The 26088-nt window shown below is 41.7% G+C and overlaps 1 protein-coding gene across 1 annotated transcript; it reads left to right on the forward strand.

Moving 5' to 3' along the window:
• Positions 1 to 11681: 11681 nt before the first annotated feature.
• LOC139306619 (semaphorin-5B-like) lies at positions 11682 to 23845 on the forward strand. The gene is made up of 21 exons (XM_070930519.1): positions 11682 to 11826; positions 12388 to 12487; positions 12650 to 12695; positions 13084 to 13146; positions 13238 to 13336; positions 14059 to 14272; positions 14377 to 14662; positions 14865 to 15000; positions 15366 to 15573; positions 15792 to 15999; positions 16648 to 16765; positions 17156 to 17340; positions 18017 to 18160; positions 18264 to 18411; positions 18706 to 18931; positions 19920 to 20141; positions 20231 to 20401; positions 22370 to 22519; positions 22876 to 22911; positions 23302 to 23513; positions 23684 to 23845. The coding sequence occupies exons 1-21, from the start codon at positions 11682 to 11684 to the stop codon at positions 23843 to 23845; spliced, it is 3279 nt and encodes a 1092-aa protein (XP_070786620.1).
• The last annotated feature ends 2243 nt before the right edge of the window (positions 23846 to 26088 follow it).

Consider the following 26088-nt stretch of genomic DNA (forward strand, 5'->3'; position numbering starts at 1 on the left):
GACAAACAGGTAGATTAAAGGACCAGACTGTTGTTTTTGCATGTTTTAGTACATTTACTAAACATCACAAGGACCAACCATGTAGGAAATATCAGATGTATTCATTATGTTTCTGGTCAAAGACATTACTGTAGAGAAGATTTTAAACAGCTTACAATCTGCCTCAGAGTTGAATGGAAACTGAGCTGCTAAGAGCCCTAACTACATACAAGGACTTGCTGCTGCAAATATATAACCCCTAAATGGAAGTGGCATTAAATCATTAAACTGGATGCCTGAATGTGTTACCCACAGACCTCCACAGTTTCTCATGAGGTCAGGCTGAAGTGGAAAAGGAGAGAAAGATGGATGAGGAGAGAAAGAGCAAGTTTAGTGCTCAGGGGCTGATGGACAGGCGGCTGGGTGTTAAGGTTTTTCTCTATTTAAACAGCCCAGAATTCAGAGTCTTAACCTTTTATTTATTCAGGGAAATTAAGTTTTTTCCCGGAAAACTCAGTAGAAAGCCACAGTCTTCCAACGTTGGTGTATGAGCGTTTAGCACCTTGCCCAGGGGACCATGATAGTTGCTGCTGGGGGAAAGGAGAGCACAGCTTCTCAGCTAGGTCAGGGATTTAAACCAACAGCCTTTCAATCACAAGTGAGTGACAGTTTTCGTTTTGTGATGGTACGTGAGGTCAAGAAATAGCATAAAGGGTAACTTCTCCTAAAACCACAATCCATCTTTTTTACATTGCTATTTCTACACAAGTAAATAAACAAAATATGAAGAGTAAATAAGACAAGTTTGGAGTTGTCAGACGGCACCTTTTTTTTCACTTTGGACAGCGCTGGGCTAGCAGCTTCCCCCTTCTCCTAGCTTAGTTCCTGGACCTATGCTAAGCTAGGTGAATTTAATATCTTCTATCTAACGTTTAGCTCATAACTTTTCACATTAGCATATTTTACAGAATGTCAAGCTGTCCATTTAATCTAGATGCATATGATTTTTCATGTGCAAATCACCATCACCACTTGTGTGTGTGTGACTCCAGTTAGTTTTATTGCTCCAGTAGAAAGGTAAACCTCAGTGACTGTGGGGTTTTTCAAAAATCAACACAGCCAAGCTTGTTTAAAACGGAGCCCAATGTTTGAAGTATTAAAAGTCAATATTTCTTTGCTGCACACAGACCTGTTTCACAGTGGAGCGCTGTGTGCTGGACAAGGCATCCATTGAGGTCTGTGACGTGGGGGGTGTGGGTCGGGGTCGGGTGCTGGTTTTGGGGGTTAAGAGTTGTTGGGTAACCACTGTCGGCCTCCTTTGCAGCTGGCCATGGATTAATGGAAACCATTGGAGATGAACTAATATGCTTTTTTAATTCATATAAACACATACAGTGGATCCATGAACATCCACGGGTTGAAAGAGTTGATTAGCAGACACACTGATGTTTTAAAATTATACTATTCTGAGACTGAAATCAACGCTACAAAAGACAGCAATCTCTGCTCAAAGGTGCTCATAACAGCTAAGGGATTTTAACCTAATGTGCTCGGAGGTGGACACACTATAAATCATTGAATGTGCTCTAAACCAGGACTGATACATTTTCAGAATCATACAAGGTGATGTAGAAGTTACCATCATATTCACTTGTTTAGCTGACAGCTTGGTGGCCCTCTTTTAGCCCCCCTGAAGTCCACTGTTCAAACCTGGCCATCTTTCACTGATGCTGGTTTTGGCTTTTGCTCAGCACTCCCCAGCGTCTCACTGTGCCTGTAATTTTTTAGCCTCGGCAGTGACAGCAGGGCTGTAAAAACAGAGCCGGAGGAGGTCATCCTGAAGTTTGCACAGGAACAAGCCATTCATCCTCCTAGGGGGGTTTGGTACTCTGCTGTGGTGAGACTGAGGCTGAGAGAGATGAATGTCGTGCTCTGTAAAGGTTGGGGATGAGACTGGGAAGTGTTATTTGTCTCTTATGCTCTGCTGGGCTCACAGGAAGCTAAACGATCCTGTCGGTTTTCAGTGGATATGATTTATTGGTGCCATTAATTTCTGAATGGGAGGTCACCCCTTTGCTTTAACAGATTGACGTCCACTTCTACAGCCATGCCTGACTGGTGTCTCTGTCAACAGTACAAAGTCATATTTCGTGCTTGTTGACACAGAGTATGTCCACACTAAGACAGTATATTTTAAAAAGCTGTTTACATGTGAAAATGATGTACGTCCACACTAGTGTTTTCACCAGAAAAGAAACTTATTTCTGTGGAGGTTCATTCTTGACCTTGGATACACATACTGTACCTCTGGCAAAATAGTCCAAACAGAAGGCTCACTTACAACTTGAGTTTAGAATGTTTTATCACAGAAAGTTAATTAATGCTTTGCCTTTTGAGATCTCAGAGAGTTCTGGGAATTCTCCCCTCTTGTTAATGCAGCTAATCCTGAGTGTTTATGGTGTATTAGTAGAAGATAAATCATCAGATTTAGACCAGAATTCAGAAATACACCCAGTGTTTTTCTGGTATTTATTTCAGCCATCCCTATAATCTCCAGTACTCACTGCGAATGCTGCATGTCAGCATGTTGTGTGGGCATGCTCAAGGAAATATCACAAATATATCACAAACCAAAAAACCGAATTCAGGAATGAGGAAAAGAACTTGTCTGTGAAAAGAAACAGTGGGATTTGAATGAACCTCAAGGACCCAAGATCATGAAACTCAATACATTCTGGGAGTGGATGCAAAATCCCTTCGCCTGGAAATTGCAATGTAACTTATTGTAGTTTAAACCCATTGTGTATAGAAATGGAAAATATATAACTGGTGCACCCAGAACCAAAAACTTTTGCCGCTATTAAGAATTTGAAAGATGCTGTAATCACATAATGTGTTGTATTGGATTTCATTGTACTGTTGGTTGTTCATGGTATTTTGTTGGAATATCCTCTATCAGGCTAACATCACCTCTGTCATGTTAGCCAGCTACTTTCTGAATTGTATTAATGCCATGTATTAACACTTGATGGGTCACATTCAGTCAAACTTACCAGTAAACAATGTGACTTTTTCTGCTGGCCATCATAGGTGACTCTGGAGGCCAGACTGGATTTCTTTGTTTAGGCAAACAAAATGTTTGTCTGAGCTAATGGCATTTGCTATTGACTCTGCTCATTTGCACGTTGATGATACTGCAGCTGTGTTCAGCCAACACCAGGGCTCATTCTGTATTCAAGTAATTTAAAAACTGACCTCAGAAAACTTACCCTCTTGTCTGACTTCATGTAGACTGATTTAGATGCTGATAGTTTGAAGAGGTTAGCCTAATACTCTGCAGCAGCACAGCAACTTATTGCGTTTTAGTTGTTTACACAATTAGTGTGGTGATATTAGAGGTTGAATTCAATGAAGACCTTTCATCAGGGGAGTTTCATTGGATTCTTGGATATTTTTTTAGCAATCTGAACCCATTTCAACAAGGACGATTTTGGCAGTTGTAAATGTTTTGTCTCGGTAGAAGATGCCCTGTGATGTTTCCTTGTAAAAAAAGGTTATATGTTACTCATCAAAACGCATTGTGCTCTAACTGTGTTTGTGAAGCCGAGTGTTAAAAACATTTTAAATCTTACGTTGTTTACATCCATGTAAGCTAACTAGCTAACTTCTTCTTCCTTGCTTTTGTTGGCGCATTGCTACATTATTTTGCACATTACTGCTACCACCTACCTGTTGATCAGTGGAATAGAGTGATGTGGTGAAAGGAATTCATATCACTTCAGGGTGGAATTCATGTTCTTGTCAATAAACTACTGACTGTCTGTTTTAGCACTGCTCTGGGTCTGTGCATCAGTCTGAAAAGGGTATTAGTGTATTACAGGAAGTATAAACTTGTTGTTGAGTCATCTATCATAAGGACAAAAAGACAAAACTGACCAAATTTTATTTTTTCCAAAATCTAAAACTGGATCTCACAAGAATAACAATACAGACACACACACACTCACACAGGGCAGACATCCCTCTCTATTCAGAGAGTTAAGTTTGCTCTGCACAAACAGGAATGCTTTGCTCCCCCCGTCTCCCCCATCACACACACCCCTTTACTCCCACCTCCCTGCACACACTCTGGCCAGCGTGCCACTGTGTGCCGATGTGTAACAAGTTCTCTCCCCCTTGTTTCTCATACCTCTTTTCTTTCTCTCTCGCCATGTGAAGCATCGGGATCTGTGCCACTCGTTTGTCTCCCGCATGAGTTTGGTGATGGTGAACAAGTAAGTGAATATTATATTCCTGTGTGTGTTTCTGTGTGCAGTGTGTGTATCCATGCACGTATCCCATGTGGAGGTTGGCTGTTTCAATGCAATTACTTATTCTTTTGTGTTGTCTCTGTCTTTGTGTCTAAGTCGCCTACTTTTTGTGGCTGTTTTTCTGCCTGTCTGTCAGTTTGTCTGTTTCCTTTCTGCTGGCTCATTTTTCCATTAATGATCTATAACATGACCCTCGACCTCTCCCTCCACCCTTTTCATCCCCATCCTCGGTGTATATATTGCTCTGTCTCTCACTCCGGAGCATGGAGAGGCATGTGTTAACATTGTGGGGTTCAGGTAATGTGTAGTGGATATTTCCTTTGTTCTGTCTGAGACATGAATGCTGAAATTGGCATGGGGATGATGTAGGAGAGAAAAGCAGAGGGGAGACAGAGGGAAGCACTCCCAACCCTGGATCAATAGCCTCAGTCTGGATTCCAAAATTATGTGTGTTATTGTATTTTTGCCTGACCGTTCAATAGACGGGCAATTGGCCTTTTGTCAAGCCACATGTTGCACTGATTGTAACCTCGGTGCTTAAAATTCCCTTTTGCTCCTTTTCTAAAAAGAGTGTTCTCAGCATATTATTCTCTCCTTTTCCCCCCAAATAATTGCTGGCAACAGGGCTGGCACCCCTTGTAGTTGATTACATGACTAATAGGATCAAGGTTGACTTACGAATCTTTAGCTGATTATCGACAATCTTTTTTTTATGGTATTTTTACAGAGTGTGAAGTATTAGTCATTACTGGAAAATAATAGTCACATATCTGGCATCACAATAATGTTCACAAATATGCTTTGGTCTGTAATAAGGACTAGATTTAATGAGCTCCATCTCCATGACAGCAGAATCAATTAGATGCAATGGATTAGTCATTGAAATACTGTTAGTCACCCAAGAGTTCAAATAATGATAATATTAGTTCAACCTGTATCTGCATGTTTTGTACTGGCCAGCCATGCATAAACAGAATACCCACTCAAGGGTACATTTAGGAATGACTGTAAGGAGAGCTTGGGCTCACAATTGGAAAACGAACTACTCATCATACTGAGATAATAAAATCCAAACTTTTTGTATTCTGCAACTAACCATTAAAATTACACGCACTTAAACATGCATGAAACCATGGGAACCTTTTTCGAACCGCATCTCATGGTCTTCTTCAGTGGAGTTTGTTCAGTTGTCTTGGAGATGGCTCAGTTGTCATCATGTGACCTAAATTTGGAACATCAGTCATGTGATAAAAGGTGGTTGTACTGTACTGTGCACGGTTTAGAGGTCATATCCTCTTCTTCAAAGACAGTCTTTGGCATCTTTGAATGTGTTTGATGCCTGATGCCTGAACAGCTGTTTGCTTGCAGATGTTTGGACAGTATGTGAAGGAATGCCAGCATCAGTTTATAGAGATTAGAGGGTGTGGATTCAATTGTATGATACATTTTTGAGGCAGCAGTTCTTGGTATGATTGTGGTTTAAGTAATGAATGTGACTGTCAGTCCAATCATATACTTAAAGCTGCTTTAATCTTTTTTATGGCCACTTGGGGGCAAACAAGCTAAACCCAACAAGCTAAAAATAACACACGTTTGACATATTGTCAAGTCAATTTTATTTATGTAGCCCAAAATTGCCTCAGAGGGCTTTACAATCATCGTATTGTGGCCTTGTGAAGTTGATATCAGACACAGAGCAACATTATTATTCATTTGGAGTCTTGTTTCTTCACTCTCCTTTTGCTCTGTTTTTGGTTTTTGGCCAACTCCCAAGGGGAATATGTGTCTCTTTAGCTGCTAAATGCTCCACTATGTTCACCAGCTAGTTGCTAACTGTGTCTGTCTGCTGCTAAAATTCCTCATCTTGGTTGGGCAGACCAGTTATTTTCAGGTGTGTCTTAAGACAGAGACATTTCCTTCAGGGGAAATGTGGGAAAAGTGTTGATAGTGGAGAATTTTAAGAGAATGCAGAAGGTGTGCATTTGGTTATACACCCTAGTTGTGTCATTTTCCAAAAAGCAAAAGAAACGGAGTTGGTGATAAGAGAACAGAGAGAGAGACAGAGATGAGAGAGGGGAGATAGGAAGAGAGGGATCAGCGCAGCTGTGTGCCTCTTTAGGATTCCTGCTCTCTACCTCCTCTAGCCGGGGCCAAACCGGCATCATTAGGTTTGGCAAATTACCCGAGCGGCCATTGTGGCGCAGCCATGGCACGTTAGTGTGTCTTTTTAACTGTGGCTAAACTCAGTCTATTCACTTGTAAAAGAGAGCGGCCATTGGCAGATAGTTGGCAGGTTGCACAGAGAGGCCATTCACCCCAGTAGGAAGGAGCTGAGAACACTGCCTCGGAAATGGTCCTCTCTGAATATTTTGATGGAGGGACTTTGGATGCCCTCTTAGTGTCCATTTGCTCCAACTAACAAATCTCCATGAACTGACTTCATTGGTAATTAATATTACTACTGTTTATAGGTGAGGGCTCAGGTACTGTCAAGTAGGAGCTGCTTCTGAAACGATCAGAGGGAGGTTTTTAGGCATTCACTTTTGCTAGCGGCTGTTGTTTTGTGAGCCCTTTTTATTTAAGGAGGAATTTGGAGTTTGGAATCCCAGGTTTTTCAGCGTAGGGAGGTAGGGGGCTGTTTCTTTTAATGATATTTGGATGAAGTCCAAGTACAAAAGAGTTTAGACAAGAGGCTGATATACAAGGGTCAGACGCTGGACTCCCTCCTTTTATTTTTGATGCCATGGAAGAACAAATCACAGGGCTTCTGAATGAGGAAATAATTACTTGTAATTAATTTCCCTGTCATATATCACCTCAGTAAAGAAGATTTGTCTGGATTTTAATGAAGCCCACTTAACATGTACACCCAGTGTCTCAGCATGCTCATTTTGTAGCCTGTGTAATCCTGGTGGAAGCATTTTCAAGGCCTTTGTGCATCTCTTGTAGTCAGATAATAATTCCCTATAATAGCTGCTTTATAAGAAATGACTGAAGAGGTTTTACTCGTCCTTACAGAAAAAGAAATAGCACCTTCACTGTGTCAGTATGGCTGCCCTGTTGGTGCATTCAAGCTTAGTGAGCTTAGAGGTTGCACGGCCACAAAGGAGGTTCATCCATGCCTTACTCCCTACTCTATCGAATCAACTCATTCATATATAAGCAGTGGGTTGAAGGTATCCAAGTGACACACACCATGGGAGGGCTATCCCTTTGGCTTCTGAAAAGACTGAAATGTTCCAGTGCTTCAGTTTGTCTGAAGACAAAGACAAGAGTACTTGAATAGAAAGTTCTTGAAATAAAGACGAGGCTCACAAAAAATACTTTAAAATCTTAAGATTCCCTGTTTGTTAAGGTTGTTGGAGGAGCGGTGGTTGTGACGATAAAGGGCGTGTAAGGATTTATTTGTGGCATTGATGCATTGGCTATAAACTATGCCAATTCAACTGTATCAATCTGCTGAAAGAAAAAATAGCTTGAATCACCCAGTGAAGTGCTGTCACAAGCTTGCAGACAAAAAGAAAAATACCATAACAACCATAACTGTTCTGTCCAAACAATGTTAATGTGTCAGCAGCAGAAGCAGAGACTCGGGTTATGCTAGAGAAGAGCTAGTTTGCATGACGTGTCGTCTGACCATGTAGGAAAGGGAGGGGGTCTCCAAAGCTACTCGACCATCCGAGAAGCAGTTCTGATGAAGCATCCTGGCAGCTTAAAGGTGCCCTGTGGAGTAAACAAGTTATGTTTACATTCAGTGTTTCTCACCAAAACACATTGAGGTCTAACAAACGTGTCGAGTGCGTTTCCTTCCTCATAAAACATTTGCAAAGCCGATTTTAAAGTATTTTAAATCCAGCATTGTTTACAACCACATTTATTAGCTTGCTGTCTTCTTCTTCACAGTCTTTGTTGGCACATTGCAGCATATCTTGGAGTGTTACCACCACCTGTTGATCAGTGGAATAGTCTGACTTATAGCCTCTCTTTCTGTGTTTGTGTATAAAAATCAAAGTTAGCTGATACATTGTTATTGGATTTTTTTAAACTTTTTTTTAAAAATTTCGGTATTGGCCTCAAAAATCGGTTGCAGTTGGCTGAGCGAGTGGCATTTAATGAATGTGTATCAGGGAAATAGTTTAGCCTTTTCACAATACAGGGCTTGTGTATTTTTAACTGAAGCTATTGCAACAAATCAAGTGCTGGTAATAACTGTCAAAGTAGAATAAGAGGGCAGGTAAACTCTCTATATATGGGCATAGGTTTTAAAGCAGAAGTTAGCAGTGAGCTGTTTTTGTTGCAGGGTTAGTTTAAATCTCAAGAAGTGATGGATAACAGACCCTTCTCCAGACTAGAGGCACGTTTAATGACTTAAAGGCCAAATGTAATCATTGCTACATAACTCATTTTCAGTATCAGTGCGAGTTGGTTCTAGTATCTTGAAGGCATACAGGAGATCTGTAGGGGCGGATGCATATTCCAGTATGATGTGGTACATATTTGATTCAGTGGAAATTTGTTACACCACTGCAAACACAGGAAATGCCTAAAACCGCCATTAGAAAATAAACAAACAACTGTTTAACAAGTTATCCTTTGTGCTTCAAGTTGAGTTTGAGTCTTTTAAGGAAAATGGAGTTATCAACATGTTTGGGGTGGAGCACACTGCCCTGTGTATCTCTGACAGTGCTGCAGACCTTCAGCAGACACACCAGCATCTTAGTTCTGCAGTCTGTGTTTTCGTTTCGACGTGATGTTTGAGTGAGCTTTCACTCAAACAGAGGAACGACAGGCAGAGACACAAGTGAAGAGGGAGATTAGCCTGGAGGGAAAACACGAGGCAAACAGAGCTGCAATAGATGCTATAAGATAAAGTATACACCTGTCATGTTTTGGTTTATTGATACAGTGAAGCCATGTCTTAAACTTTATGCTCTGTGGCTCGGCAGTAAACTCCCAGCAAGAGGGTTAAAATCTTGGCAGTGTGGAGGTCACATGTTCACTCCGTGTTCCTGTGGTTTTCCTCCCACAGTCCAAACACATACAGGTCACATGAATTGGAGACTCTGTATTTCTAATCTCTTTGCAGGTTGTTAAGGCTTTATGGTGTTTTTCCAACACAGGCAGCTACGTGAATGAATGGATCTTCTGACACGCTCATGGCTCCAGGAAAAGAGGCTTGAATGTTAGTTCCTACTTGTTGGTCAAAGCTGGTTTCCTCCCAAATCTATAATATGCTACATGTGACTGCAGTGAAATGTGTTTTGGCTGATCCAAATGTACTAAAAACTCACTGAGGACCACTTTATAGTGTGTATATCATCTGTACTCAAGTGCTGATACAATTGGTTATAGTAGGATTCCCAACTGTGAGGATTTATGTTTTCCTGACAAGCGACCTCTTGTGGTCATTCTAGAAATGTCTGTCTTCCCTCAGAAGTACCATGATTTTGTTAAAGTGCTCCAAAACCTCTCAGGAAGAAGGTCAGGGTGGATGTTTTGGGCGTGTCTCAAATGTCTGACTTTTCCACACTTAGACTTCTGTTTGCATGCTGTCTCATAGCAACAGTCAATGTTGGTTTCTTTTAATTACGACTACGATCTTTCTCTAACCTTAAAAAGTTGTTTTAACTGACTTAACTAAAGTTAACTAAAGTTCTTCTAAGCTACAGTTCAGCAGATTTAAGTTTCTTCCACTCCCGTCCCACTTTCCTTTAACCCTTAAAGTTTCACTGCAGCTGCTACGTGCTCTGGAAAATGGAAGCGGTGAATGTCTGCCTGTCTGCTGCTCACCAGGAGGACTGAATGTGTGAGGAGGCAGAGGTTTTTCAACCTGCTGGGTCTAACATTGCTGCTTAATGAGGCGACAGGAACAGAGCCTCCACCGCTGGCCTCGCTTTTGTTATGTGGCAATGCTCCTCTCACGGTGCAAAGGCTGGCCAGTGAGAGGCCTAGTGTTCTGGGATTTGTCTATTCAGTACAATGAGGGGGAGCAGCAGCGGACGTCAGTCAGATTCTACAGGGGCACTAGGAAATGTACGGATGCAGATTCTCACTCTGTGACCACAGAAAAACGATTCATAAGAGCATTTTCAGATTTTCCACCGCTGTTAAGGTTTTGTTAAGTTTAGTCAGTTAAAGCGACTTTGTTAAGGTTAGAGAAAGATCATATTTGTAATTAAAAGTGTCCAACATTGACTGTAGGTAGGAGGCGGCATGCAAACAGAAGTCAACTGTGTAAAAGTCAGACACGTTGTATGCCCAAAACATCCACCCCAACCTCTTCCCTTTTGCTGTTTGAGGTTTTGCAGCACTTGAATGACCACAAGAGGTCGCTTGTCAGGAAAAGGTTTTAAAATGTGCAAGTCTTTGGTTTGTCCACAATTTACTAAGACACGGATTAGGAGTATCTCCCCCTGTATGTTACTCTGTAACAGTAAAGTTGGCATAGTCTTTTTGACCTGGATGTCCATATGCTAGCAGCTACATTTGTCAGCTGTATTTTACCTGTTGGCCTCATTGTTGCCTCAGATTTCTTTCTCAGCTCTTCACTGCTGGTTCTTTGATATCATGACCAAATGTCAGAAAGTATGATAAATAAGGAGATAGAACTGAATGAAAGGGAAATGAGTAAGAGAGCAGAACAATAAGGGGGATTGTTTTACAATTTTAGCTGTAAATAAGCTTGAGGCAATAAATCACCACCAAATCTTTAGCATTTTTGTGTGATTTTGTGACACTCTCTGTGTAAAAGGGCCTTTGCTATGACCCCTGTGCCAGATCATCAGATCATCATCTTTGAGCCTGTTTGATGTACACAAATGGATTTTGATGTTGACACAAAGACCCTTCATGTGGCTCACAGCTCAAAGTTCACGTCCCCTGTTTGGCTCTGGGCCCAGGCTCGTCTTTGAATGGGTCTCCTCAGTCATAAAGATCTCTGTTGATGGCACCCTCGGTCGGAGAGTCGGCATTAGAGAGATTGGCGGCTCGGGCCTTTTGAGGTGAATTAGCCATGACCGAGTCCTGCTGACACAGAGACACCCAGACACCCAGAGCAGACAGACTGAGCCCGCAGAAGGACCGCTGGGACTGGGGGGACTGGCAAAACTAATTTAGATGGATGGACAGGTGGACAGAGAGCAAGGCAGGGCAGTGCAGTGGCAGCCTTTTTTCCTCCTATACTGATGATTTTGTATACTGATGAGGATTTTATATATTAGTCACGAGACTAATTAGTTTTTTATTTAGCTTTCTTGGGGAAATGTCCGTTTGGTGTTGGTGTTTCATTGGTGTTTCATTCTTGCTGGTCATGTGCTTATATTGACAGATGTGTCCTCCGTTCCAACAGGTGTTTCCTGAGGACCTGATAGAAGACTGGATGTGGTTGTAGCTATGGTTACATCAGGGTGGGGGGCGTGGGCCCTCTCCCCCTGTGGCCTTGTGCTGGTCATCTGTTCGTCTGTGTGTCTGTCGCAGCAGCCTCATATCAAACCAGCAGACTGTAGCAGAAAGGAACATCCTGTTGTCTCCTACCAAGGTGAGTGCATCACTACCAGCCTGCTTTTCCTTTTTTTACAAACCATCCCTCCAGTCAACCAAGTCAAAAGTCTCGGCCCTGATTGGGTCACACAGTCACTATAAATGTATTAAAGGTGGGACCACATGTCCACATTTATAAGGAATATGTGGAATTGAAATTCAAGCTCTAAAACAGCCCGGCAGAATAGGAAAATGAAAAACTAAATGCTGGACGTACCTGATGGCAAACCTATTGACTCAAACCAAATCTACATCCTTGATGTGTGAAGTTTTGAGCCTCCATACTGGCGTCAGGTTGAAAGGCTCATGGGAGGTTGAGAAGCTGTCAGACTGAGGGATCAGGTGATTCACTGGAGAGAAATGTGACACATCAGTGAAAACACTGAGGCCGGAGCTGTGAGCCAAGTACTGCTTGGTGGAGAGGGATTCCCACGCGAACAATGGATAATGTATCTTTCCTGCTCTTCTTCCTCTTATACTCTTCCTTCCTTCATATTATTGATCTGACCTACTTTTTTCCTCTCACGTCTCCTCATCCTCTTGTTGTTTCTCTGTCCAGCGTTGAGGCCGTGGATGTCAGAGTTCTCCCATCTAGGGGTGAAGGATTTCTCCCAGCTGGCCCTGGACCTGAGCAGAAACCAGCTCATTGTGGGAGCAAGGTGACGAAAAACTATACTTGAAGCAGACATCCCTTAATAACATGCGTTATCAGAATGTATCACCAATACACCAAGAGCAAGAAAATCATAACTAGCTTATTAAACCCTCTGCAGTGTGTGCTCCTGCTGCTTTACCTCTAACATGATAAACCTCTTCTGCAGAAACTTCCTCTTCAGACTGACTTTGAGCAACGCCTCGCTCATACAGGTAATGTTAGCCAAGAGCTTATTCAAATATTTGTATATTTTTAATTCATATATAAATAAAATGTGTCAAATAGAAAAAGGTTTTTGTCTCGCATATAATCAGGTTTTTTTTGCTTACAGGAATTTTTACGTTAAATTTGTAGCTGGAGCCAACAGCTGTTTAGCTTAGCTTAGCTCACGTCTCTCAGCAGCAAAGCAAATAAGCTAAAACTATTTCTTTAAATTTTGCACAAATGTTCAGTGTGTTCTCTGAGTTACTTATTACATGTTGCATCAACTGCAGGTACCAAACTCCTGTCTGTCCTGAGATACTGTTAATGTTAATCTGGTTGTAAACAAACTAAACTCTTTAAACCAAAATACATCAGCATTTTTGTTTTTATCCCCAGGCGACAGAATGGGCGCCTGATGAAGACACAAAGCGCTCATGTCAGAGCAAAGGGAAGTCTGAGGTAGTGTGCTGGGTCTTTGTTCACTGAAATGGCTGTTCACATTTTGTTAATGACAGAGGATTCTCATGAGTCGCGGTGTGTTTGTCTGCAGGAGGAGTGTCAAAACTACATCCGGGTTTTGTTGATAAGTGGGAGAAAGCTCTTCACATGCGGGACCAATGCTTTCACCCCCGTCTGCATAACCAGGCAGGTTGGTACAGCAGATCATCCACCATCAAAATTAGTAAAAAATAGTCCAGAATTTAAAATCCTCAACTTACAACTCAGCCAATTTGAAGCCTCTGCAAGTTAATTTTTGTATATCTAAAACACTATTTTGGAAAACACAAGTATATTATAATTATAAACATACACAAACACTGGTGTCGTCTTTAAAACGTCGACGAAGATTCTGATGGTTATTTTCATCATCAATTCATCAATGATTTTTCCTATAGATCAGTGAATTGTTTAGACTATAGAATGTCAGAGAATATCATCAAATCCTCACATTTGAAAAGATGGAATCAGCAAATTGTGCAGCATTTGCGGTAAATAACTTCATTGATTTATTAATTTTCTGGTGATCAAATAATTGATTAGTTGACTAATTGTTTCAGCCCTAAAAAGGAGGCTCTTTGTCATGTATACAAATAAATAATTGTTGTTTTGTTGGCTTTATGATCCTGAAAAGTATTGATATAAATGGATTGGTTTCATCTGTGCTTTTTGAGTTGAACATTTCTGTATCAGCTTTGTGCATTTGGGAAATGGTAGTAGCTCAAGATTGCATCATTCTGCCTTGACAAATTAATTAAAGGTGTTAAATTAATTCATTTGCAACCCACAGTGCAAACCAAATACTAACACAAAAGCAGCAGATTCTCCTGCTAATTATTTGAGTTGTCTTTACACCCTTGTTCTGTCTGTCAGGTTGGGAACATCAGTCAGGTGTTGGACACAGTGAACGGCGTTGCCCGATGTCCCTATGACCCGCGCCACAACTCCACCGCCATGGTAACTGAGAAGGGCGAGCTGTATGCCGCCACAGTGATCGACTTCTCAGGACGTGACCCTGTCATCTACAGGAGCCTGGGGAACATGCCGCCACTGCGCACAGCCCAGTATAACTCCAAATGGCTCAACGGTAAACAAAGCACCACACTGATTTGTCCTTTTTTCGGCCTTGTATTGATCCGTGTCTCTGTTTGTGGATATCACATCTCTCTTCTTCTCCCATGTGTATTTTAGAGCCTCATTTCGTGTCTGTGTATGAGATTGGTCGGTTTGCCTACTTCTTCCTGAGAGAAACAGCAGTTGAAAACGACTGTGGGAAGATGGTGTTCTCTCGCGTGGCCCGGGTCTGTAAGAATGACATGGGTGGACGTTTCCTTCTGGAGGACACTTGGACCACCTTCATGAAGGCCCGACTCAACTGCTCACGCTCAGGAGAAATCCCCTTTTACTACAACGAGCTGCAGAGCACCTTTTATTTACCAGAGCAGGACCTGATTTACGGTATCTTCACCACTAATGTGTGAGTAGTAACAGCACCATTAAACACCCCTCTTTTAGACTAGAGTTTAACTGATACAGGCGTTGAGACATCTTTACTGAAGATACCACCAAACTTAATTTCTTTACAAACACTTTTGTTTCTGCATTACCTTGTTAATAGCCATTCCTTTTATTTTTGCTTTGCTGAGATCTGACTGTGATCACATCCTCCCCTCCTTTAGGAACAGTATATCAGCTTCTGCTGTCTGTGCCTTCAATCTAAGCTCCATCACCCAGGCCTTCAACGGACCCTTTCGCTACCAGGAGAACCCCCGCACTGCCTGGCTCTCCACCCCAAACCCCATACCCAATTTTCAGGTAACTCATTAATCCACACTCATCCACGTAGCTGTTTTTCTTTGATAACAGAGAACCCACAAGTATAACTATTAATAACTATTAACATTCACAAAGGCTCTGTTGCATTTAGGTGTACCTGTAAGATAGCGTGCACAAAACCAAGGTCCTGGTACTGACATGTCTAATTAAATGTGTCCATTAATAATCTTAGTTACATCTGTGTATGACCACCATCACAAAGGTCTGTTTCAAGTTCATCCTTCCAGGTTGAAGGCATATTAATAAGTCATATTAGCCACTGGAGTGCTTTGTTGAAATGAAACCTGCAGAAACCACCAGTCTACGTCCTCACCACCTGGCTCTAATCTCTACTTTCCTGTCAGTGTGGCACCCTGGAGGAGGGGGCCCCTGGGGGGAACCTGACAGAGCGCAGCCTCCAGGACGCTCAGCGACTCTTCCTCATGAATGATGTGGTCCAGCCGGTCACCATCAACCCTCTGCTCACCCAGGACAACCTGCGCTTCTCCAAGCTGGTAGTGGACATCGTGCAGGGCCGAGACACCCTCTACCATGTCATGTACATCGGCACTGGTGAGCAAAAGGGGAGAGCTGGGCTAGACTTTGGCCAGACATTTAAAAGAGTCTATTGCTTTGCTGATTTAAAATGAATAGTAATGAAATTAGTAATAGATCGTTAGTAAATCATTAGTTTGGTCACCTTTTTATATGTAGCAACAGGGTCAAAGTATGTAATGCACCAGATCATTTTCATCCCAGAACTTTTCTCCTTGTTCACCTTGTCCAATCAGAATACGGCACCATCCTGAAGACTCTCTCCACAACCAATAAAAGCCTTCATGGCTGCTACCTGGAGGAGCTCAGGCTCCACCCTGAAGGGCAAATCGGACCAATCAAGAGCCTGCAAATCCTCCACAGTGACAGATCTTTGATTGTTGGCCTTGATGACAGACTGGTGAAGATCCCATTAGAGCGCTGCTCCAGCTATCCAGCTGAACGGTAACTGCAATGTCAAATATGATGAAAAAGAAGTGGGGCTTTCAGAAAACGAGTAGCAGATTTATAAACACATAAACTAAAGTCTTGTTTTATAATTGATCAGCTGGCAAATATGACAACATAAATATTATTCAGTATAATTTTTTAAAGTATAAACAAAATGAAAATCCAACACGAGTGTGCAAATTTACTAACTCAACTTGAAAATACTTCAAAAGATTTATCAACTTGCCATTAAAGACACAAATGCGTGTGGGTGGCCAAGTGTGAAAGGCCCGCCATAAACGCTGACAAAGATGATTATGTTAAGAGCCCAGTTTAAACTGCTCAGTCCATATTTTGGCAAGACTCAGAGCAGACATTACATAAGCAGGCATTTAATGAGTTTGTTGACAATATATGCACCACTAGAATATGTTGACATCCTTACAAAATATCGTATGATGTATAGTAGGTGCTCAGTTTGAGTCCCTCTAGCGGCCCTCCTACTTGAAACACAATATAAGTCCTTTAATGCAGAGAAAATACTGTAGAGATGTGCAGACTATTCATTTTTGATGTCATTTTGAATAAGTATTTCATTGCAAACACGACCGTGTCGCAGAGAGACTGCAACAATTACTTACTAATTGTCTGCACTCTTATTAGTCAGTGCATGGAAGCTCGGGACCCTTATTGTGGCTGGGATCTCAAACAGAAGCGTTGCACCACCATCGAGGAGAGCTCCAACATGAACCAGTGGACCCAAAACATCACAGAGTGCCCAGTAAGACACACACACACACACACACACACACACACACACACACACAGTCTGTACATACACTGTATTTAAAAAGACTTTTTATCAAGAGTTCATGAAAAATTCCTCTGTGGGAAATGTCAAAAAAACAGCATAAATCCATTCCTTCTTCTTTCACTTGAATTAAGTTATTGTTCAATAATAAAACACTTTGTCAGAAATCTATAATGAATTTCACATTTAATTAATTATCATTAGTTTATCACAAAGGTGGGGAAAAGTATCTTCCGCAGCTGTATATTAAATAATAATAATGTGGTAATATTTTTGTGATACACCAAACCTGACAGTTGTCGAGTTGTAGATTTTGGTGCATTTAGGCATGAACTTTAAACCCTTAAATCCCCTCTGGAGGTAAGGAACCTGACACAGGATGGCGGTTTTGGTCCTTGGGCGCCATGGCAACCTTGTAACCATGATGACGGCGAAGGTTCCATCAGCAGCTGCGTGTGTCGGTCCCGCTCGTGTGACGGACCCGTAGCCCGATGTGGTGGGGTCCAATGTAAGGGCCCAACTATCCAGGTGGCAAACTGTTCCAGGTACAGTCTCTTAATGCAGATATTCAACGCTAACCCCAGCCACACCAGACTGAATAAATCATTTTTCGAGACCTGTGAAAACAAGGAGTAATCTTCATCACTTCAGAGATCCATTACTCCAAGCTGCTGATTTCAGAACAGCAAAATTGGCCTTATAAATCTGCAAATAGTTATATCAATACAACCTTACTCCTTTATCATTAAAATACCTCATTAAAGGAGAGAGCGAGTGATAAAAAGTCACGAGGTGATTGAATTGGATGGATTTGTGCTTACATAATTAGACCTACAGAGTGTATAAGGGACTAATAAACTGTATAAAAGTGAACAAGTTGGAAAGACACAGTGGAGCCTGTGAAGTTGAATGAGATTATTGTGGAATATGTGGCTCATAATTTTGAGTTGTTGCTAACTTTACTAGCTATTTGCTAACATTTAACAGCAGCTAACTACTGCTGGTGCTAGGAACATGGTTGATATTGGGTGGAGCTTGTGTGCCATAAAACACACAGATTCCTGAGCCACGTGTAATGATAATAACAATAATACATTTTATTTTATAGCACCTTTCAAAACATAATTACAGAGTGCTTCACAACAGGAAAATAAAAACAGAACCCAATAAAAACATAGTGTAATACTATTTACGTTTCCCATCTTGCGTTCTGTCCCTCAGGAATGGCGGCTGGACTCCCTGGTCTTCATGGGGCCAGTGCAGCAGCAGTTGTGGTATCGGATTTGAAGTGAGGCAGCGGTCCTGCAACAACCCCTCGCCTCGCCACGGTGGTCGAATCTGTGTTGGCCAGGGTCGAGAGGAGAGGTGAGAAGGAATATCTTCGCATCAGTTTCTGCACCAGGAGCTAAAAATGTCATCAATATGGCTACATGACAGAGTTAAAATTTCAGTGTCTCTGTGTTTCCAGGCTGTGCAATGAGAAAAAGCCCTGTCCCCTGCCAGTGCTGTGGACAGCATGGGGCCCCTGGGCTCACTGCAGTGCTGAATGTGGGGGGGGGGTCCACTCCAGGACCAGAACCTGTGAGAATGGCAACAGCTGTCCTGGATGTTCCATGGTACTATAGTGCTTGTATATTTAAAAACTGAAAAGGTTAAGATGTTTATACCTACACTGAAAAGCTGCTCTAACTACAAAGAAAACTGAGGTGTAAATTGTATGTATGTATTAACCAGCTACATTATGGGAATTTGGTTTGTGTGTAGTATGTATTAACGCTGTTTATAGTAGCTGACTGAAACAGTGGGATCCTATGGCTAAAGAAATCCTGCAGGAGAACAGACAGCAGTAGCTAGGTTTAGACTTTCCATCTGCATTAATGCTGATAAACTTCCTCCATCCTGTTTCCCAGGAGTATAAGGCCTGTAACCTGGAGGCCTGCCCTGAGGTGCGGCGCAACACCCCCTGGACCCCCTGGATGCCAGTCAACGTCAGTCAAGATGGGTCAAGGCAAGAGCAGAGATTCAGGTACACCTGCCGGGCGCTGCTCCCTGACCCCCAGCAGCTCCAGCTGGGCAAGAAGAAGGTGGAAACCCGGTTCTGCCCCAATGACGGATCTGGAGCCTGCCAGACTGACAGTGAGTACTGGGACTGAACAGGGAGCATATAATGGAAACATTAGCTTAATAACCCATTCCTGTCTCACTTCTTGCTCCGCAGTGTTGTTAGCAAATCACAAATATAGCCATGTTTTCCCCTTTTTTGTCACTTGCCAGCAGGTGTTCTTGATTGTTACCATGGAAACACAGCTGGTGTGGTAATTACCTGCTTGACTGCAGGTGTAACCAGATGCTACCTCAAACTGGGGATAGGGTGGCTTTAACCTAAAATTTGCCACCTTATCCCCAGTTTAAAGGTTTAAATTAGTCAGTCTTTATTTTTGGATTAGACCAGTCTAAAAGCAAAATTAAACCTGGTCTAACTCTATAGATCAGTGTAATATACCGTGTCTGTACTGTATCTGACTTTACAGTGCTGATACATCAATTAGCACACCACTTCTCCATCCCTCAGAGACATGCAGGCTTTAACTTTCTCCCCATGGAATCTGATTCGGCACAGTTTAGGTGTTTACTCCATAACTGTCAAAGCTGACAAGGTGAAAATGTAATTGTATTGTTTCATCTTAGGTTCTGAAGCTGCTCTCGTCCTGAAAAAATCCTGCTGGCCTCATTGAAAGCCTCAGGAAGTGCTCCTCATTCATATGTAAATAATTTGTGATTGTGGATGTCTGTCTGTGTGTGTGGCGGGCATACAGGGAAAACTAGTTCATTTTTCAACGTGACCCACATTATACCTCACTAATTAATGTTTCATAACAGGCTGTCTGTCTGCTTAGTTTGGTAATAAAAAGATAAAATCTTATGATTCTTGGCTGAACTTAGATTTTTTGAGCAATTCACTCATTCAGCAGAGTGGATCAAAAGATGTAGGGATAAACCTTCACTCTTTCTTTGAGTGACAGTTGTTCCAGTCTCTGTTTCCTCTTTCTCACTGCTCCAGAGCATTGCAATCACCGTTTTAAAATGCATTTGGATTTTTATAAATCAATGTGTGTATTTCCAGCTCTGGTTGAAGACTTGGTGAAGACCAGTGGGCGAACTCTGTCCCAGCCCCAAGGTGTGCGCTGGGGATCGTGGGAAACGTGGTCCAGCTGTTCTCAGAAATGTTCCAGAGGCTTCCGAACCCGGAAACGTAGCTGCTCGACTGCAGAGGGCAGGACCAACCCCAGCGCCTGCGTAGGATCCCCGGTGGAATATCAGGACTGCAACATTCAACCCTGCCCAGGTAACAGGGAGGTTCTGGCCGTCAGTGTATTTGCAATAGCAGAATATGTACATTACATAAATAAAGTTTATTATGTGTGTGTGTTCCAGTGAGTGGAGCCTGGTCTTGCTGGTCCTTCTGGTCCCAGTGCTCAGCCAGCTGTGGGGGCGGACACTACCAGCGGACTCGGACGTGCAGTAGCCCACCCCCTGCCAGTGGAGGAGACATCTGTATGGGCCTGCACACTGAAGAGGCGCTCTGTAATACACATGCCTGTGAAGGTATGACAGCATATGTAAAGCTGGAAGGTTTTTATGTAAAACATGCTAGCTTCTGATTTTGTTTTAAATGACAAACTGATTTTTCCTTTATTTTGATTTGATATGTAAAGTTGGAGTTGAGAGAGGTGAATCCTGGGTCCAATATCCATTATTATTCTTTAAATATCCCTCTCTGCTGCTATGCTGATGACACTCAGCTTTATGTCACACATGCAACAGATGACAGCTTCCAGCTGCATTCAAGCCTGTTTTAGGTAGATAAATGTGTTAGGGCAAAGTAAACTCTGTCAAAATACACTTGAATGTCAGCACTTAAACAATATAGTCATTGTTTCATTACAAATCAATCAAATGTGATTTACTACAGCGCCAAAACAAAATTGTCCAAATACTTGTGGGCTACACTGCGTTTATATGAGCCATCTTTTCTTTTTTCATCTTTCAAGCCTATCTATCTCTTTTTCTTTTACTTTGAATTTAATTTAATGGATCATATTGCATTAATAACATGAATAGGCCCTCAGATTTGGCTGTAGTAAAATGAATTAAGTCATTATTTAGCAAAATGCATAGCTGTCTGCCATGACTGACTTTGGTGCTGCCACAGGAGACACCAAAGTTGAAAATATTGAGATTGTACTCATAGTGGCTTTAATTACAATGTTTTTTATTGTTACTATTATTACTAATGTGGACAACATGGATCATGTTCTGTTGTTTTTCTTTGTAAAGTATTTTGTCACTTTGTTGCTACACAAGTTTATTGTCATTTATCATAATTGTTGCACCATAAATTCACTCCATGGAATCACGCTGCCCCCCCCTCCCTTTAAATAATGGTGTTGTATGGACACTGATGGGAAATCTCCTCCACACAGCAAGTGATGAATCAATATTTGAGTTGAGAAGGCAAACAATGTGGTTGTTAGAGCCTATCCCAGCATGCACTGGCTGAATGTCAGAAAATAAACAGAAATAAACTGTTCAATAAAATAGCCTCAGATTTTACCATTGACACCAACACGGATGTGTAGCTTTATTCCTTTCAAAGAAACATGGGAAGCAAATTGGTGTAATCAACTTCTCATCTATTTTACACTTTTGTTCAGTAAACAAAGTAACCCCAGCTGGCTCAGAAGGAGGCTGAACTGTGACTGGCTGTTGACTGATGATGACCATTACGCTCTGGCAAACATTTCTGAACATGCACACTTGGTGACCCCCCACACAGTTTCTCTGGTCTCTCAGTTCCACTGAAGATAAAGAGACTTCAAGTGGCGGCTTGGATTTGCTGCTGGTTGTTGTTCGTTTCAAGATATCTCACTGCAAGAAACCACTTCTTGCTGCCTTTTTGGGGCAGCCAACATGCAAAACTCAGCTGACTCAAAATGGAAAATCCTGTCATGAAACACTTTTATTAAGGAGGTTCAAAAAAAACACCTATTGCAGTTCTGAGTTTCCTAGACAGAAGACATGGACTGGGTCTGGTTATGTAATCCAATTAAATTATTGTTAAACTTTTTTAGTTTTGGGGGCTTTCTTTTAAAGTGGAGATATTTGATATTGGTTGGCAGTGATATGCTTATGCTGCATGTATACCACAGGAAGTACAACAAGCAGAAAGGGATGCGGAAGCAGATCCCAAAACATAATTATATATTTACAAAGGTCTGTTTCTATCTGCAGTTATTGCAAGTTATATTTACCAATATGCAAACTACTTCAGCCAAGAGATTTTTAGGCTTTTTGTTTTTACAGTTTATGGTGTTTCTAATGAGGCTATGTTTATTTTTACAGAATTTATAATTCTTAAAATGCTTAAAAACAGGTTGGACAAATATTAATTGGCACTAAATTAGAAGATACTTCCAAAACCTGCATGAAAAATAACCAAAAATCCCAGATTTACAGCAAAGCAATGGCAATTTCTCTTTCATTCCTTTTGTCCTCTCTTTATTTGGTCATCAGGTTGGGGTGAATGGACAGAGTGGGGGGGCTGTGATGAGGAGGGTCTGCAGCATCGCACTCGTCACTGTGGCGAGGACCAGGAGGCTGAGGCCACTCTCTGCCAGGGCAACGTCACCCAGTCTAGGCCATGCCAGCCTCATGAGGTGCCAGGTAAGCACATGCTTTTATTAGTAAATTGCTGGAACGAATTTGCTGCGTATAATAAATTGCTACAGATTGTTGCTGATATAAGCTGGAAAAATCCAGTTGGACTCATACAAAAGTTTAATCAGACACAGTAAATGCTGACTTATTCACTCTGTGTTGAAATTAAAAAGATGAATTAATGGAGATGTCAGCATTCTGCCTACCTCGAGAACAGTGAAGCCTTTGAGAGAAATTAACTGGGCTTGTCATTTTTTGTTGTTTGATCTTTTGGAGCTGCAGTGATTTTTGCTTCACCACATTGATGGGCTTTTTTTTCTCCGTCTCTCTGTTTTCATTTCTGTCTGTCTGTCTCTCTCCAGTCATTTTACCCGGACAGGAGGACCAGAGCTGTGGAAGTGAGTGAAAACAAGTATAATAATTTCTCCAGAAATTATTATACTTTGTTCCCAGCTCACACACACACACACACACACCTGCTGTATGTGTGTACTGTGTGTGTATTTCAGGTTTTATGCCTTCACTCTCCTGTTTCATCCAGAATGGATATATGTCACCATTCAAAGGTTAACACCTCCTGCTACATATACTCCTCAGGGTTATGCAGAATATATAATCTCCTCGCTGCAGATGTTTATTGTCTCAGCTCATTTTCCCACAAGATCAGTACCCAGTCCGTACGAATAACACTCAGCCTTCATTTTTCAGTCTTATTGGGTTACAATCGCCCTCATTTGTCTCATCCTCTCCCTCTGCCCTGTCTTCCTCTCCAACCCCTCTGTTCCCAGCCTTTACTTTGTTCCAGCTGGTAGCTGTGGGCTTAGCCAGTTTCTTTGCAGCAGCGTTACTGTCAGCACTTGCCTACTCCTACTGCCACCACCTGAACCGACCCTCAGCAGAGTCATCAGTCATCCACCCCAGCACACCCAACCACCTCACCTACAACAAGCAGGGCAATGCCACGCCAAAGAATGAGAAGTACATCCCCATGGAGTTTAAGGTGGGTTGGTTCAATTGTTTCATTATAAACCTGTACTCTAGGTACTGTCTCCTTTATCAGGCAGTTAAAGAAGAGAGAGAGAAGAAACATTGAGAAAGAGTCATGTGTGACAAATAACTGAAATGTATTTATCTGAGGACCATAACTTTCTTTATGTCTCCACAATACAGACGTTAAACAAGAACAATCTCCACGTGAACGATGAGACGTGCAACCACTTCCCCTCCCCGCTGCCCTCCAGCAACATGTTCACCACCACCTACTACCCTCCCAGCCTGAGCAAGTATGATTTCCACCCAGACTCCCCCTGCAGGACCTACATGCACAGCTGAGAGGAGTCCAGGCTCTGAAAACAAACCAACCCACTTTACCCACCCAAACACCACCCTGAACTGTTTCCTCATTCACAAAATACACCAAGAGTTTGATAGAAGAAAGACACCAAAATCATTCTCATGTTCCGGTCAAATTTGTAGATCTGTTAATGAGATCTGGAAGGCTTAGTTCACCCAAATTACACTTACCTTCTGTGATATCTTGCCATGCAGATAGCTTCAGTTTTATCTGCAGAGGTTTTGAGGTCTCTTTACCAATTGTGTGCAGCAACTCAGCATTATTGGCTCTTAAATACATACATAAAATGATTTACATTATGCACAGTTATCACATTATGTGCAGTTTTTTTTATTTATGAGTGGCTACAGCATGAAAAGACATTTAAGGTTTAGAGCCTACACCATATTCACCATATACCATCAATTAAATGCACATGCTACTGTGCACTGTGTCCAACACTTTAGCTGGCGCTGTGGAGAAAATGTGTAACAATCTGAAGGTTCAGTCACATTAGCCTTGTAGCCCGTACACAGTCTGTGAGAGTGATGCTGCAGTTTGTATTCTGAGAGTGTAATATTCTACAAAATAAGACTATGGTGTAAATTCACAGGACAAAATTGAACAAAGGTGAACTCTTTGAATAACTCTGTCATTTATCAGTTGTACGGGCTTGAATATTCACAGACATAAGTGCTAATGTGACCACACCTTGAGTGTCCTTTAGGTTTTCCAGGAGTTTTTCAAATGTCTGTATTTTCACAACACCTGCAAAGTCCCCCGTGAAAGCAGACAGGCTTGTTGATTTCCTCCTATTCTTAAAAATATGGTTGTTTCTTTTGTTTGAAGCAGAAGAAAAAGAGACTGGTTCACTAGTTGCACAGACACTGAGCCAACAAGGAGCCGCATGTAGTCAGGTCAACCGCAGTCCTTGTTGTTTCAAAATTCAGAATTGCATCTGCGTGCAAGCCACAATGACACGATTGCAGAGGCACACGCTAGCCCCCATCAACGCAAGATGTATGCAGCAGCAAATCAAACCAGCACCTTCAGTTATAGGTATCCCCTTCCTCTTACTTCACCCACCCTGAAGTGCTCCGTTTGTGCTCAGGGCTGTGAAAGCAAGGTAGGACCCAGAGCTCCAGGCCTTCAACTAGACTTCAGACATTGTATGAACCTGGATTTCCACCGGACTGAGAAGAGACTCATTTGCTGGTTATTATTTTGGGGAATTATTTTTGGCAGGTGAGACCTCAGTACTACTGTATATTGTTCTATAGACTGCTTGGACACTAGTTAAGTGTGGGCTGTCGTCAGTAAAGGCTGATATCTACGAGTAAAAAACAGACAATTGATGTGTTCTTCTTCCTTCACTGTGTGTGAATGGAGCGAAGAAATGAGAGATTTGCAGATTTCTGGCTTATTTGCTTTAATTTCCATGTTTATCACAGTCCACATTGGAAGACAATGCAGAAGAAGACATTTTGACTCACCTCACATTGTTAAAGATGCAAGTTTGTCAGCAGGTTATATGAATTATTGTAGGGGTGTTCATAGATATCACTGTTTGTATCTGTATCTGTATATACACAATGATTTGATTTTGTTAACATCACACTCCTATTTTCCGGACGTTAATGCATCAAGGATATTGTTCAAAAATCACCAAATATAAGACAGCTATACCTGTATATTTCCACACTTTCAACTGCAGTGTCGTGCAACAAAAAGGCAACGTGATATATATAACTGTGATGGATTAACTTGCTCCAGCAGGTTTCAAGTCTCTACATTTTGTTTTTATAATGTACTGAAATTAATGGAAAAAAATGGCTGCCCAAAAGCAGGAAAGACTATAAGACTTTTGTGTGTATGTAATAAGTTTGTTTTTTGACAATGATGAATTCATGAAATATGCTAAACACTGATTTTGTCAATGAAGGAAAGCAAAGTGGACTATGTTTTTCTCTTACATGTCTGAATACAAGTAATAGTGAGAAAAGTTGGAGAGAAAAAAAACAACAAAACTCTTTCATTCCTCCAGGTGCTCCAGTTCGCTCCAACTGTCCAAAAACATGCAGGTTAAGTGAACTAGATACTCTACAATGAGCGTGAATGGCTGTCTGTCTACATGTGTATGAGGTATAAATGTTCAGAGTGTCACATTACCTAGATAACATTACTGGTGCTCGTATAAATATGTTTCTCACATTTCTGTTGCTTGTTTCAACAAACTGCGCAT

Source organism: Enoplosus armatus, chromosome 24 (genome assembly GCF_043641665.1).
Source record: "Enoplosus armatus isolate fEnoArm2 chromosome 24, fEnoArm2.hap1, whole genome shotgun sequence".
Lineage (NCBI taxonomy): Eukaryota > Metazoa > Chordata > Actinopteri > Centrarchiformes > Enoplosidae > Enoplosus > Enoplosus armatus.

What these genes read in the sequence shown, in the direction of transcription:
- LOC139306619 (XM_070930519.1), top strand. Translation starts at nt 11,682, where the DNA reads ATGGTTACATCAGGGTGGGGGGCGTGGGCCCTCTCCCCCTGTGGCCTT. An exon ending in GGTATCTTCACCACTAATGT is followed by an intron (nt 14,663 to 14,864) that starts GTGAGTAGTAAC and finishes CCCCTCCTTTAG; the next exon opens with GAACAGTATATCAGCTTCTG. An exon ending in TCCAGCTATCCAGCTGAACG is followed by an intron (nt 16,000 to 16,647) that starts GTAACTGCAATG and finishes CACTCTTATTAG; the next exon opens with TCAGTGCATGGAAGCTCGGG.